General features: G+C 39.4%; 1 protein-coding gene across 3 annotated transcripts in view; it reads right to left on the reverse strand.

The window, feature by feature from the left end:
* Window positions 1-16514, reverse strand: part of RASSF3 (Ras association domain family member 3) — a 107414-nt gene that overhangs the window by 86466 nt on the left and 4434 nt on the right. Inside the window, exon 1 of one of the 3 annotated variants that reach the window (XM_027655972.1) lies at window positions 6376-6683. The exons of the other annotated variants lie outside the window; for them this stretch is intronic. Coding sequence (XP_027511773.1) covers window positions 6376-6496 — 121 coding nt within the window. The 5' untranslated portion in view covers window positions 6497-6683. Of the gene's footprint in view, window positions 1-6375; window positions 6684-16514 lie in introns of those variants that run through there. 3 annotated transcript variants of the gene reach the window in all.

Below are 16514 nucleotides of genomic sequence, written 5' to 3' on the forward strand. Positions count from 1 at the left end.
CATTAATTTATCTAATCCTTTCTCGAACAAATCTGAGTTTTCTAGTCTCCTAAACATCCCATGTCAGTCAGTTCCACTACTGAATTTATGTACATGCATATGTATTTGAAAGAGCCCCTTGCTTGGCCATTTCATGATGTGGCCTTAACTTTTATACTATGTCAAACAGTAAACAACTCTTCTGTTTGCAATTCTCCACACTATTCTTATTAGTACAAACGTATATTTTCTTCAAGCTGCCTCTTACCGAGTGAAGAAGCCCTGGTCTGTAAGAGTTTACTAACCTCCTAGCTAATTCAAAATTTTTGGTTTTATCTTCAAATACTGCTATATGAGGGCAGGATGACTAAATTGCTTCATATGACATGCAGGCACAGCACAGTTTTCTGGGGTTTCACTTTATTTCTTGAACACTGAGATGAGTCTCTTCAGAGAACTGTCCACCTGATTAATTCTGTTTTCCAAGTGATAACAGCTAAATTAGAAGCCACTGCTCTATATGTGCAGCCAGCACTTTTCCCATATGGTTTAGTTCATATTTATCCACACTGAGCTATGTTTTACTGTGCAGTCACTCAGTACGATGTGTTTCTTCTACAGTGTTCTACAATTAACTTTAAACTACTCTGGTGACCCAGCAACACTAACATGCCACACTCATCTTCTTTTTCATTTTGTTAATAAATGCATTTTTCTTACAGATATAGGCACAGCTTCCTTTCTAACTAGGTAACTGCACTTTTAAGCACATCATACAAGGAAAATATTTTATATATTTACTTAAAATGAAAAGACATAGGAAAAGCATATGTAGAGATGTTTTTGAAAAGGAGACTAGAAGTAAAATCATGCTTTCACAACACAAAGGATCTTTAAATGGCACACTTACATCAATAATCCTTGTATTCTTCAATGAACATTGGACACAGGCTCCTAAAGGATGATTAAGAACATTCAAATCGAATGGGCTGAAATGTCCAAAGTAGATAAAAAAAAAATGGAAAAGTCTACACACCCTGATAGCCTGATGGTAAAATGCCATCATCTCCTATCTGCTTCCAGTCTTCTGAAGTATCCTACCCATCTCCAGCACTATGTAAATCACAGCCATAGTTCAGGAAATAAGCAGGTACAGCAGTCTGAAGAAGTTGGATCAGAAGTCTTGGTTACCCACCCCAGCAGGTCTCAACAAGATGCAACATTTTTTCGTTGGATCCACGCTCCAGAACAGCCACCTGCAATCATAAACTCACCTTGTCTTCTACTGCATTCGGTTGAAATATAACTGATTTATATCCTAGCTGGCTTCCACTGAGACAGTCTCCTTCAGCTCCCTCTCCCAAACACAGTTTATTAATCCTTCAAATTATATTCTCTTGGAGGCAATCATCTTATCCACACACACGAGCTTGAATGCTCCAGAGCCACAGTTCCCAAATGCCTCTGCACTCCATTTATCATCTGTGTTAGGCCAAAACTCTTTCCATCACTTCCACTCTCCTTCTGAGTACCCCTCTGCAAGCCCTGAAAGCTTGGCCTGCAAGAGCCTTGGTGAACCCAGATATGTAAGGGCCTCAGTGAACTGTGGGGATGACCAGGTGAACTTTTTTCAGCTAAAAACACAGGAGACTTATAGATGCTCACTGGACAGTTGCAGTATCTGTGCAGAAGACACAGACCTGACTCTAGAGACTGCAGAGGTGTGACATGCCACTGGTCTGAGGCAGCCAGGAGGCAATGGCTTTCACCAGCTGGGTTTTGACAAGAACACAGAAATACAGTGGCATTATCTGTTTATTAATTTCCCAGCTACGTAGTCTCCCAAATGACAGGGATGCTACCTCTACATACCCAAACTATTCCCAGAATAACCCAATTAAAGAGATCACATAAGGACACAGGTGCTTGCAGCATAAACCATCAAATGTTACCTGGCCAAATGTGAAAATAAAAAAAAGAATTTACAAATATTTTAAACTAAGACATTCTAAATTGACATATGAAAATAAAAAAAAAAGAATTTACAAATATTTTAAACTAAGACATTCTAAATTGACATATCACACTAAAATTATATTCCCCCTTCCCATACGTGCTATAGATCTATTTTGCCATCTGGATATATTTCAGAGAGATAGCTCAAAGTTGACTCTTCTTATTGTATGATCAGTTAAAGTTTTATATGTTAATTCTTTTAAGAAGTAACAAGTTTAAAAGATATCATACCCATGTAAAGGTTTCCATTTATTTTCCATAATATATATTCTTACGTAAACGTGATTTTATATTGGATGCTTGACCATGCTGACCAAAAGTCCTTCAAAATCAATAAAAATACTCTAACATTAGAGGAAGACTAAAGGGGTAACTCCCTAGAGAAGGAAAGTTGCAAAAACACCAACCAACAGCAAAGGGTAAAAATCAAATTCCATTTATATGAAATACAGTTAGTTTAAGATTTTGTCAATAAATCCTCACTTTCTGCCCTCTGAAAGAGCCTTTTAAAGTACCTAGTAGAAACAGTAGCTCAAAATGATGAGAACTCTCCCCAGCTGAGAGCTGAGAATAAAGCTCTTCATGAACCAGCAGGATTTTGTAAGAAACACAACAACACAAAATCACCCACCTCAGATCAACTTGATTTCTGTAGTTATTTATTTATTATAATGGCTTCAGAGCAAACAGGGTTTGCCACTGGGGCAGTTTTGCAAAGTAAAACATAATGACAGCAAGCATTGTGCTTTTCACGTTTTCCACAGGGTATTATGGGATTCCTTTATAAACAGGTTCAAAATCTGGTTTTCTCCTGTAGAAGCCTGAAAATTTTCATAAAGGTTTAAATCAATGCAGATCATAAAATCATCTCTGCCAAGAGATAGCATTAGTTGCTTCAGAAGAAACTGCAAGAAACAGTAACAGTTGTGGGATTTGAACCACACAATTATCTCAAATTAATCACTAATTGTTAAAAATTAGCTTAAACCCTGAAGCAAAAAGATTTATGTCTTTCAAAGCTCTTATTGTAGCTTCAATTATCATAATATTGAATATTCTTATTCTTCCAGACCCTCTTTAAATCTTGTTACATTCCTGACCTCAGCAGCATCCTCTGGTAATGAGTCCTACAATTTAATTACATGCTGGATTTAAAATAATAAAAAATCTTTTTATCTCCTTTATATTTGTCACCCCTCACCTTATTCCTCTGCTATAAGACAGAGAAAATAGGAGCTACTTGCCTATTTTGATTTTTTTTTGATCATTGCTTTCTATAGTCTTATCTAGGTCTTCCATATTTTTTCTAATTCTTTTGTCTTTCAATATATCTCCCTGTATGTATGTACTTTATCATGATAAAACTTCCAGTCACATGATGTGTCAACACAAATTCTATTAAGATGTTGTAGGAAACATATTTCAAAGAAATAAAGGTTCCAGAAGCCTAACTACTACATCCCTCAGTTTAAGCCTCTTATAAAATTTTATGTACCCTAGATTAAACTAAATGCACTTAAAACATTATCAGCTACACTTAATATACTCTGAAGCATGTCTAGGATATTTTTTTAGTCCTTTAGTAAGCAATTTAATAAAAACCAGCTATTGAAGAGCACTCTCAAATTTTCTTCGTTCTTTTAGTACTTAGAAAAGAACATATTAGCTGTAGGCAAAAGTCCGTGGTCAACAATCCCAAAGTATCCATCCAAGGACAGGTTGGAAAACTAAGGATTTTTAGGAACAGCTACCTAATTATGCTTTGATAGCTCTTTCTAAAACTGCACCAAATGCAACTTCCCGAACAGAGTGACCTACAACAGTACTGAATTCATTTTCATGCTTAAAAACTAATGTTATGCTTTGGCAGGTTTTATTTCTGGGTCAAGCAGAGAGGACAAGGCATCCTGAGATATGAAAGGACAGAAGCAGAACAAAAGCAACAAGTCTGAGGGTACTATGCAGAGGCAGAGTGCCCACCTCTTGGTTCACATGACAAATGATATCACATAAAGTCTACCACAAAGCATATTAGAAAATGTAATCTCTGGTCTTCCTAACATATCCAAATCATGAAAGTTTCTCTTTTGTTGTTGCTAAAATGTTAATTTTTGTATTAAAGCATAAGTGGCTAAAAACTATCAGTAAGGATCATTGAAAGCTTTAATTGTCAGCTGGGTTATTCATCTGTGGAATAAGCCCAGTGATACAGAATTGTTCTGCTGCCTCATCCTGGGTCCTGGCTCATCTTGAATAAAAAATTCTGTTAGTGCCAATCCTGGAGTAAAACCCACAAGAAAGACAGAGGCACAGAAAGAGTTGAAGACTCTAGTGTGCTGGAGGTAAGAATAAATCTCTTTGTGTACCAAAGGATGGTCAATACTGCTCAGACTAAGCTTATGTGTTGAAGAACTCTCTCAGAAGGACATAAGGACGGTTTGGTTAAGTGTTACAAAAACGTGGTGTTTCAGAGTTGAGGAAGCACGTGAGTAATTCTGTAATTTGTCAAGAACCCACGTGGAATTCTGGACACTGAAGAAAAAGGCAGAAATGTTCATGAACTTCAGGGTAGCTAAGGTTTCAGGCCCCTCGCTGTCTTTGTAAAGACTAAAGAGCAAACATCAGTGCAAGCAGGAGCTGTATGCCCTTCCCTGTGTGAGGAGCACCAGGCTTCAGCTTCCAGTTTATTACAGATGTCCTCAATGAGCTTGGCTTCTCTAAATTTATGTGAAGTTTGAGTCGAATTCTCACATTGAGATTTTTCTGCTCAGATATAATTGTCTGTTAAAATACACTTTTCCATCAAACCCACAATTTTGTGGTAATCATCTCACAGCACAGGTAGAAAAGGATATATAGGGCACTTCAAACAGTATTCAGTTCAAAAGAGATGCTGATACTTACATGAAAATAATAGTAAAAAGGCAAATTTTATTCTAACCAGTAGATGTAGAGGAAGATGGGAGAAAATTCAGAAAAAGTATTATTTTTAAAGAACTCAGAGTTCACATTGTTTCTTGTTACATGTCATGGATGCAATTATTTTTTTGTACTACTGAAAGAAAAGATAATGCATGCAAACATTTTCACGTGTGTAACTCTGCTAGCAATTAAAGCTCTCAGTAGCATTTATTGATACTTTTTACAGTAACAAAAGAGAAGCAGGAATGATCTGATGTGTTACAAGGACTCACAATGATTTTATGTATTAGGAGGACTTGAGATGATTACCAGTATTCAAAGAGAGGTTAATCAAAACTCTAGCTTCATCAAGGAAAGTTTTGTACAGACTTCGATGAGCTGGGATTTCCCTCAATATTTGAAATCTGTGGTCTCCTTCCCAAGGGAAAAAGTCCCATGTCATTTAGACATGTGGCCCAACAATGTTTCTGTGACAGATTTCAGAAGTTACAACTTGTCCTTCCCATCTCAAGAGTCACAGATTGTTATCTGAAGGACAATACTAAATTGCTCAACTGTGGAAATGACACAAATTCCATCCCATACAAATAAAAATTTGCTATTAATGTTAAAATACTTGCAGAATTGACAAGTTCACCATTTTGGTCCAAAGAGTCACAATCAAAAGAAAACTGATCTTGTACCATTAGTCCCTTAAGAGGAACAGAAAGAACTCAGCTTCCTACACTATGGCAGTGCGTGTTCTTCCAACCCCCTGAGAATACGCCTCAGCACTGGCCTTAACAGATCATGCTAAGGGAACAAAACAGTATTTGGGCTTTAAGGGTGTTTATGAGCCTGTTAATCTGACAAATGCAAACACTTCTCTGCCAGGACTGGACAAGGATCGAGCACTGAATTGTCATGAGGAGCACTGCCTTTTACTAACTGGTGAGCTGAGAGGCATTTCAGCTGATAAAATGGAAGTGAAGGCCAGTGCATCACTGCTGAACACAAGCCCTCTCAATGCTGCCCACTGCTTTGTGTCAACACTGGTACAATTAATGGAGGTCTTTAGTCAGTTCAGTCTTTGCACAGCCTTCTAGACGAATTAACAGCTCAAGGCAATTCTAAATAATTTTCAAGTAATTATTTGAGTCATATTAGAGCTCCTATATACATACCTAAGGGAGAAAAAAGGTCTACAAAAAACAGGACACCAAATATCACTGGCACAAATAAGAATAAATTATGCATCTGCAAGAGAATTCTTTATCTGAACAAGCCTCATGAACCTTCTATTGCATTTCCAGAATATTTTTATGGTTTTGTCTAATGAGCCTCAAAGAATGGCAAAATGCAAACAATGTTGGACCAAAAAAGTTAACCAGTTGAATGGAAATTAATATTTTTTCCCTTTGATTTTTTTTTTTTTTTAAGCAGGAAAAGAAGGCTGAAGAAATAGAGCAGCAGACTTACCAGCAGATTTCCAGAGAAGTTTTACTGTCCTCCTCCTCGAACTGCTCAATGATTTAGGAAACCAGTAAAAAAAACGTGCTATCCTCCTGATAGTTTTGCTCAAGTCATTTCTTATTGCCATAGCTGAAAGGGCTCCAAAGCTACACCAGGAACAACAGGCACATATATCCAGTTGGAGAGAGGAAAGCTCATGAATACCCACACAGAGTGTGCTCGCTCTGAGCTCAGCGTCAGCCAGCACGTCTCAGGACCACCTGTTAGTCCTAAATCCCCTCCCTCTCCGTCACTCCGCTCAGAGCCCTCCAGACCTCCCTCTTTATTACAAGAAGCAGCTATATTAATAGATGCTTTGGCTAAAGAAAGACCAATGCTTGGGAGTCTTAACCTGTTACTGTGTTTCCAATGATGTTAAAACATGTTTTCTGCAGAAAGGCTTTGAAGAGCTCCTTTGTTCATCTCTAGCTACCTTTTCTAGGCTGTAAACAAGTAAATACCAAAACTGATAGGGACAAGTCCACTTCAAAATCCACTTGATTTAAATCATCGGGATTTTCTCTAGAAAGAGTGTTTCTCAAAGACCTGCTCCTGAAGGTTCTTAGCAGGAAATTTAACAGAGATACACAGGGTGTTAAAAATGCAACTTTACTCTTAATGCATTTTAAGGCAAACATAGGAGCCAAATCATTCACTGCCAAAGTTTATTTAAGAATTGAGCATCTATCGAAATATCACTACCCAAAGAAATTAAAAACATCTCAGTACATAGACTACACATGCTTCAAGCACAATACATATTAAATTATAAATACAGAGATGCTATGAACTAATATATGCCCCCTGTAACATTTATCATGAATTCTAGCGTACATTTTCTTAACAGCAAGACTATGCAACCATTTCCCAAGCTTGGTAAGATTTCCTTGAGTATGTCAAGCTTCTCTTCAGCTTCTCACATTTGATTTGATTTTTTTCTTCTGCTAGATCTGAATGGTAGAAACCCCTGAAAAATCATGACTAATGTCATTACAAAACAAAGATCCTTTTGTATCAACCTTTAAACTACAGAAAGTAAGGGCTTTGTTACAGCAGCTACGTTCACAGCACATAGTTAATAACTCTTCTAGAATTCACAATGTATTTTTCTACACTAAAATATGTGAAGTATTTAACCCCATTTTATACATCTGACTTTTTTAACATACTGCAGCTTCTAGGGAACAAGCTAGACAGATTGCATTTCCTGTTGTCCAAATATCTCTGAAAATAAATAAACATTTCCATTTATACTGTATCTGCCATAATTCTTCAGCCAGTGTCAGTGGAAGAGCAGAAGGCAGGCAGGATTCAGGCCACTGGACTTTGCCTCTTGTTTGAGCTCCACTCTGTCATATCAGAAGGAATTTAGCAGCAAAGTGATGGTTTTAGCACAAGTAGGAGGTCTATCACCCAATTCAGAACAGGCAAGGAGCACAGTTAAAGGCCCAACAGCTAACTTGCTTCTCTCAGGAAATAACACCGGTCTGAATGTTTAACAGCATCTGCCAAATACCAGATCAAACAATTACTTGTTTCTGAAATTTATACATATAAAATTTCATGAAAATCAAAGCAGCATAAAAACCTTTACTATTTCAGACCATATGTAAATATATAATAAGATGACTAGTTTTGTAATTTGATAAAGAATCCATTTAGATATATTGACCTTTAGCAGGTTATGAAGGGCACAGGAATTTTTTTTTTGCTTAACAGAAATACCAGTACAGTATTTTTGTTGTACTGGCATTTTATGAGGCTTAAAAAAATACTTAGTAAGACATATCAGATTGTAACAATATAAGGGGATAAACTGTCTTTGCTAATGAGAATAACAAACCTGTGGAGGTTTATACCTTACAGGTATACATACCTGTATATATATATATATATATACACGTTACAGGAGGTTTATACTTTTAGTGCCTTACAGGAACAAAAAATAGGCAACAGCGTAAAATACTCTAATATTTTAAGGCAAACAGAACTTACTCCATACAAAAACAGTCGGTGGGATGAATCTGACAATTATGCTATGCAACAAACCAGCTAATACCAATGTGAATATGGACCTAAATTCAAGCTAAACTGAACAGCAGCAGTAGTTAGCCTTCCAATAATTTCATAACTGCCCTATCACTTTACATTTCTAGGCCCTAGTTAGGCCAAAATGTAGAGCTAATGAACAATAGCCTATCCCCCACAGTTCATGAAGGGTCTGTGACGATGATGGGGGTTCCTCCCAACCTGAACTGTCATCTTTAGAATATGAGCTACTGTGCTCTGCACAGGAATGCACTGCTGTCAGCCAGCATCAACCAGGCTCAGGAAAATCCACACAGCTCCTCCTAAGACAACTCTGATTCCTCACATTACACCAATGCCTTACTAAAGTTAAGAATTCACTGTATTAAAAAGGTACTGCACAGGGCTACATGTGTACCTTTCAATCTACTCTGACAAAGAGACAGCACACAGAGATACTTTCCATGGAGGACGGAAGGACCTGAAATGTGAGCAGGGTCATGCTCATGATCCCTGACTCCCTTTAAGGAAAAAAGCCATGTAAGGTTTTTTCATGCAGCAGACTTCAACCCCCAGGTCATTCTCTGCTCATCTAAGTGGTGTCTGGAGTAGGGGAGGGAATGACTGCTGCCCACACTGCCATCCCACCTGCCTGGGAAGGGAGGTGAGCAGCTGTCCTCTCTGCTATGCAGGCAGCCTCTGACCTCCTACCTCCCCACACCAGTGCAAAGGTCAGATCTCAGCAGGCCCCTGAGAAGGGCAGAAATGGCACCATGTGTGTGGTGCCTGAGATGTGTGGGAAGTCACCACCTTGGCAGGAGAGCCAGGCACACCAAAATGCTCTCAGCATCTGCTCCATAACTCACTTTTTACATGGAAACCTGTGCACACCAGTTGGAAAGTAAACAGGTGCTCATGAAACATCCAGCAGTTCAGACATGTCCCTTGACAGGCCAGCTCTGAACACAGATGGATACAGAGTGACCTGGTGGCTGCCTCACTGCAGCCCTCCCATGCCCACTGACAGAGCTGAGAAAACTAAATAACCCCCATACAAACCTTAACTGCTGCATAAAATAGTCTGAAATGATGAACTGTAAAAAACCAGTGGTGTTTGACTGGGAATATTCTCTTGGAGTGTGCTGAGTTTATATAAAGCAAATTCTTTGCCGACAAGCATTTGTAGAGCAACACAGCAGTGCTGAGATACCATAAAAATGAAGTCTAACAATGAGGAGGAGCACAGACAGTGGTGCCAGATGTGGGGCAGATGTAGAAGTCTCTCTGTTCTGGGGCAGAAGAGCATTTTTCCTCAGTGAGGACTTATGGCCATTTCCACTCCCCCCACTTCTTAGGTAGCAAAAGGCTGGGATGAGCACAATGCCTTTCATTTGCTTTCAACTGGAACTTCTCCATTTAGTCTAGTTTCCCGAACAAAGATCACAAATACCTATTCACAGTAAGAGCTCTATGTAGGAAAAGCTAAATGTGTTAAGGAATATCTGTTTGTGTGCATTAGAAAATGGCCCCATTAACTAGGCTTAAAATGAGGTTTTCTTTCTTTGTAGGCAATAAAGTATTTGGAAAATGAGGTGGTGTCTTTCCAACCTGTTACCATGTGGGTATGTATCACTATGCTATATGCCACACCAACATGTGGAGAAGTGTTCACAAGCCAGCATTCACAAGGATGTTTTCCATATCAATGGACCTTGAACTTTCAGAGAAGAAAGAAGAGACTTCCAGACCTCCATGAGCTGTTTTTCTTCACTTTTTGCCTGACAGACATCTGAAATGGACTAAAAGATTTTAGCAATCCAGAACTGGGTTATGCAGAGAAACACTGTATCCATGCACTGAACAGAATGGAATGTGTGAAACATATTTATCTAGAAATTACAAACAAAAAACACTTCCTTCCTTAAAACCAGTTCAGTTGTGTGTCAGAGTAAATTTTATCCAGCTGTCAAGAGACGGGTCCTGCCTAACTAGTCCCTGGGCTTCAGCACTACTGGATTAGCCTGACACTGTCAAGACAGCATCATTGTTTTCATATTAAAACATAATTTATAACATCATCATATGTGACAAAGCTACACAGTTGCTAGGAAGGTTATAAAGAACACAACTACTAAAAGAAAAGAAACAAAAAAACTGCTGCATTTTACCTTAGTTCAGCAAAACTAGAACAATACTTCCAATTTCCAGCTCAGCTGTTCATCCCTCCCTAATCCAAATATGCAGCTATATTTGTGAGCTTTCTAAAAAAAACTTTCAGTTCTCAGCAGCTGCATATACACAAAAAGAAATTACTAAAAATTAAACTGTGATTAGCAATCTGCAACTTCCAAAATCTTGCCTGCTTTGAGGTGGAAATTGAGGAACTGTAGCATTCAAACTGATGTAAAACACATCTGTTATCAGATTTAATGATCTACTACTGTCAAAAGAGTATCAGAGAAGTGCTGAAAATCTTACACAAACACTATGGATGAGACAAAAATACCACAAAAAGATCACACAACCCAAACCTTGCTGCACATCAAACTGAATCACTACCAGATCTGTATCACAGAGTCACAGAATCTTAGAATGGTTGGGGTTGGGATGGGCCTCAATCATCATGTAGTTATGACCCCCTTGTCAGGGGCAGGGACACCTTTCACTAGACTGGGTTGCTCAGATCCACATCCAGCCTGGCCTCAAACACTTCCAGGGATGGAGCATCCACAAGTTCTCTGGACAAGCTGTTCCAGTGCCTCACCACTCTTGCAGTACAGAATTTCTTTCTAATATCGAAAATAAACCTGTCCTTTTTCAGTTTAAAGCCATTCCCCCTTGTCCTGTCACTACTGCCCTTGTAAAAAGTCCCTCTCTGGCTCTCTTTAGTCCCCTTTAGGTACTGGAAGGTTGCTCTAAGGTCTCCTTGGAATCTTTTCCGGGTTGAACAATCCCAACTCTCTCAGCTTGTCTTCAAAGGAGAGGTGCTCCAGCTCTCTGACCATCTTCATGGCTCTCCTCTGAATTTGCTCCAACAGTTCCAGGTCCTTCTTGTGTTGGGGGCCCCACTTCAGGTGGGGTCTCATGAGAGCAGAGTAGAGGGGCAGAATCACATCCCTTGACCTGGTGGGCACACTGCTTTTGATGCAGCCCAGGATGTGGCTGCTTTCTGTGCTGCGCATGCACATTGCTGAGTCGTGTAGAGCTTCTCATCAACCAACACCCCCTAATCCTTCTCTTCAAGGCTCCTCTCAATTCATTTTCTGTCCAGCCTGTGTTTGTGCTTGGGTTTGCCAGAAATTCTCATTTGACCTCCTTTTTTCTGAAAAAAAACCCGCTTCTAGTCCAGACGTATTCCTGATTGGAATGACTTTTTAAGTAAAATATAATGAGATTTGGATGAAACTAGAGAGGAAGCAAATGAGCATTAATGAGCATTAAACGAGCATGAGCAGCTTCAACCCTTTTTCATGGGCCTGTGGAAGTCTCTCTGTATGAGCAGGTAGTTTGGCTTTGTCTAGTGGAATACCGATGTCTGCAGCTGAGCTGGTCGTCATGGCTCCCTTTGCAGTCAGTAAAGTCCAGTGCCTCTTGGGCATACTCATTCCCATCCTGCAGTAAAGCTGTAAAATCCATGAGATGAACTGTGCCCTGCACAGTTTCTGAAGAAGCCAGGATGCCATTGTAGAAAGTAGAACAGAGGCTGGGAGAGCCCTTCTCATCACTTTCTCTGAGCAGCAGCACAGAAAAGAAGCAGTGCCCTGACTCTTCTGTGGCAGAGCATATAGAATCATAGAATCATAGAATCAGCCAGGTTGGAAAAGACCTCTGAGATCATCATGTCCAACCCTTGATCCAACACCACCGTGGTTACTAGACCATGGCACTAAGTGCCACATCCAGTCTCATCTTAAAAACCTCCAGGGATGGAGAATCCACTACTTTCCTGGGCAGCCCATTCCAATGCCTTATTACCCTCTCTGTAAAGAATTTCTTCCTAATATCCAACCTAAACCTCCCTGGAAGAGCTTAAGACCACCTTCAAAGAAAAATCCTGAGGTTTTTCAGGTATGCCATCTCTGTCAGAGAAGGCAACCAACAACTGCAGGTAACATTTCAAAACTGTGACACAAACACACAGAAGCACTCTCAAAAATGTAGTGGTATTTTGGTTAACTTTCTTCAAAATAAAATATGTAACACAAATTCAGCCTATCGATCACATCTCAAGGTCCTCTGAGATGAACTGCCTGCTTTTTCTACAGGCTATCTATTAGAGACTAAGTGGTTTTCTCCCCTTAAGAGGTAAGGAGTAGGAAGGTTTCTTCTGAGCAATAGGTCCAATGAAACACATTCTGGATTCTGAGGAAGAAAATCACAGTGCTAAAGCACATTTGTTCACATCTAGTTAGCTCTTGTTTCACTCTACAACATATTACACTGTAACTAAACATTTTCAAATATGCTTACCTGGAAAAGAATATCTCTGTATTTCAGCAATATGTCTGCTTGATTCTTTTCAGCATCATCCATTGTACTGTACGGTTTTACCGGTTTCATTTAGAATACTTCAATCTGTAAAATTCGTTGTAATTTGCTTTATGTTCTTTTCCAGATGCTGGGAATATGCAGAGGCAGGCAGGATGGGCACAGTACTGTGATGGAAGTGAGTGTGTGAGAGAGGGCATTGCTGCCTTGATCCACCTGAGCATCAGGAAGATGATGTGCTATCTCCTGGAGACTGCTGCTGGTACCATGTGCTGCACATTTTCATTTTAATGTAGTTTGGTTATGGGCTTACCGTATGTCTGCAGGTTTGTGCATCAAAATTAAAGTTGAATATAAGCTTAAAAAGCTAAATGCAGAGAATAGTAGTGCAATGTGAAAATAACAGATTACTGTTAATTTTAGTTTTGTAGTATATATTATACTAGTTGCAGAAAATTCAGGGAAATTACTGAACAGTCTTTAGAAAAAACACTTTTGTATATAAACAGCTACACTTTGAGTACAGGAAAAATAAAACTCAAGGCTAAAACCAGAGAGAAGATACTGAGTTGCCTTGTAACATAGTTTGACACATAGGATTTGACTCAGCACATGACAGACCAACTTGCCTGTGGGCTTCGGGTGATTTTCTGCCAAAATTAGTAGACTTCTCAGTGAGAGCCTGCATGGAACTATCATTAAGGGAAATCAGATTGAGGCAGAAAAACTGAAATGTATGTTAAATGTTGCTAAAACAGTTAAGGTTGATCATTCTAATCTGGTCTGATTAAAACCTGATCATTTTTGAGGGTACAAACTAGTTGTAACCATCCTTATTTAGATATCTGCATGTAGAATGAGTGCAGATGCTGTTTGCATTTGAGATTAACAAGGGTGCACCTTGTACATTTCTTCTCACCTAGAAGAGTTTCTGCTGTTTCTTACTTCAGCCATGGCAGCTACTAGGTAATAGGTGAATATTTAGAACAGGATTATAAGAGAAAAATATGCAAAAGAACTTTCAATGTAGACCTTCATCATTTCTTCCGAGCTCCTACACTCACTGTCAGGCTATACCCAAGCTACTGTACACAATGTACTCTTCCCTTACTGAGCAAAATAAAAAAGGCATTCATCAGCACTCAGTACAGTGTGGAGAAAACAGTCACGTCTAACAGCTCCAAATCCACACCGCTGACCTGCATTTAACTGTCTGGATAAAGAGATCCTTCCAAGCAGGTTGGAGGTTTCTGGTCAACACTACTTAGCAACAGAAGGAAGAGACGACCACAGTTCCTGGACAAGAGCTGAACTCTAATGCTGGCTTGGCCAGTGACCTCACAGGTAACACTGAAAATGTCACTTCATATCTCTGTGCTTTCATCTCTGTCTGCTTTGCTCATAGCAATTCTGAGTGGGGGCTGCTTCTTCCTATACAAGCATACTCTCTATTGAGGACTTGTGTGACCAACTGATATTGCTATCAGTAAATGCAAAAAAAAAAAAAAAGCTGTTAAAAAAACCCTTTAGTAATGAACTGTATTAGCCATTTATCATAAAATACACTATCCAGAAAAACCTTCAACTTTACCTTTTTCTCCAGTGTGTTAAAAGCACAGATACTAGCAATGCATATATAGCATGCAGGCACATCATCATTTAAAAGGCACCTGTATAATTACCTCCTACAATAACCCAAACTCCTGGCCAAGTAGTGCTAACCACCTGTTGAACTTTGAGCATGGTATGATTGCATTAAACAGGCATCAAGACACAGGAAGCTCTTCAAAGCTTTCATGTGACAAGGTCAAGTTTCTCCTTGATTCCCCGAGGCTTTCTCAGCAAGCAGACCATCAGGAGTTATCATGCTGGTGAGCAATGGCAACATTTTTAGCACTAAGATCTTCTTTGCTTTTCTAAACACATCATTGCTTTGATGTTTTATTACACATCTTGAATACATACAAGGTTATGAACACTGCCTGCAGAAACACCTGTTTTATCACTTTTTCATTAGCAGACTCCTTTCTACTTCTGTATCATCTCTCAAATGTTCGTTTGTTGGTTCGAAACCAAGCCTTACAGCATCTGATCTCCTTCCCCCCTGCATATGAAACGAAACACACGGTATCTCCATATCAAGATGCCCTGGACAGAGGGGGCTTCTGCCCACTCAAAAAAGCCTCCACAAGAGCTCCCTACAGAGCAGCTCCAAAGTGTATGAGGAAGACAAGTGGGAAAACCACACAGCATTTTCAGAGACTTTCACTGTTGGCATCTGAATGTTACAGGGTGATTTTGAAAATTTTTCTCTTCGCTGCTATGCAACCTGAAAACAAGTGCTGATATTCTCTGTAGTCTCTTAGGGTTGTATCTGGGACACCCAAACTCTGAAGAACACCATAATTAATAATTAACTGTTCAAGAGATGGTGAAAAGAACAAAGGAAGAGGTGCTCCAAAACAGGTAAAAGCTTCTACATATGAAAATGTATGGCTTAGGGGTGGAAGATGGACTCACACAGGAAAAGAAATGTCAGAGGTCAAGAAAACAGGACCCACAGTAACCAAAGATCTTGGTGAGAAGTTACTGTTCTCTGCAAACAGTGGGGGAAACGGTTCAGCTTTCCAGCAGTGGAAACCTTGCTGTGGCTACAGAGACCACAGAAATGCCCCAGGATGTGGAGAGGCACGAAGGAAGACAGCAAGCATTACTCTTGAAGAGCAAGCTCCACCAAAGCTGCTTCTTGCTTTCCATTTCCACACCTCTGCCTTCCTCTCTGCACCAGGAGTGGTCCAATGCCTAGTGCAGAGCACAGTGCCCACTGCACTGCACAGGGAATAATTTTTTTCTCCAGGTCCACCAGCTCCAGCAAATACCCCACTGGGACAGCAGACCATCCACCCTCCTTCAAATCCCACAAAGAGGAAAGTGGGGCTTTTTCTGAGCTGAGCTCCACCAGCACAACCTAAACCCTGCTACCTCCTGCTGTTCCAGCCCCTAAGGATTCTGAGAAAATGTAGTAATTTTGGATTTAAAAGAAAATATATAGCATTGTGGCAACTGTGCATCACTAAACAACTCTCTTCAGAAAGAATGGGAAAGGAAAGCAGGCTCCTACCACTGTTACTTCTAATCTGACTCTCAGTCCTCACTCTATAGATAAAAAGTTTAGGAGGTTCCTTCAACCCTGAACAGTTTTGGTAATTCAAGTTGTATCTCTAGTAGTTTTAGCATCTTAACTCCCTCATTACATGTAACTCAATATGAATGTACTCCTACTGCAGAGATACATGGTCAATGGCTATTCTTTTACTTAAGAATAATAAAAAATATGTTACAGAAATTTGATGGTCAAAAAAATATCCTCCTGAAGGAAAAAATCCTGCTAATCCCTGTGCTTGCTCCTTTCCTCTGCACTTTATGCTCTATAAGGGAATCTATTTCTTTGTCATTCCTGACAATTAGGAGGCATATAGATAATATACTCTACTTTTTTCCAAGGTTTTTGTTCTGAGCTTTGCTTGTTTTTACAGATATTTAAAAATCCCTGTAGTAGGAGAGCTATATCACACATTAAAACATAACAC

This window comes from Corapipo altera, unplaced genomic scaffold (assembly GCF_003945725.1).
Source record: "Corapipo altera isolate COAL_440 unplaced genomic scaffold, ASM394572v1 1, whole genome shotgun sequence".
NCBI classification, from domain to species: domain Eukaryota; kingdom Metazoa; phylum Chordata; class Aves; order Passeriformes; family Pipridae; genus Corapipo; species Corapipo altera.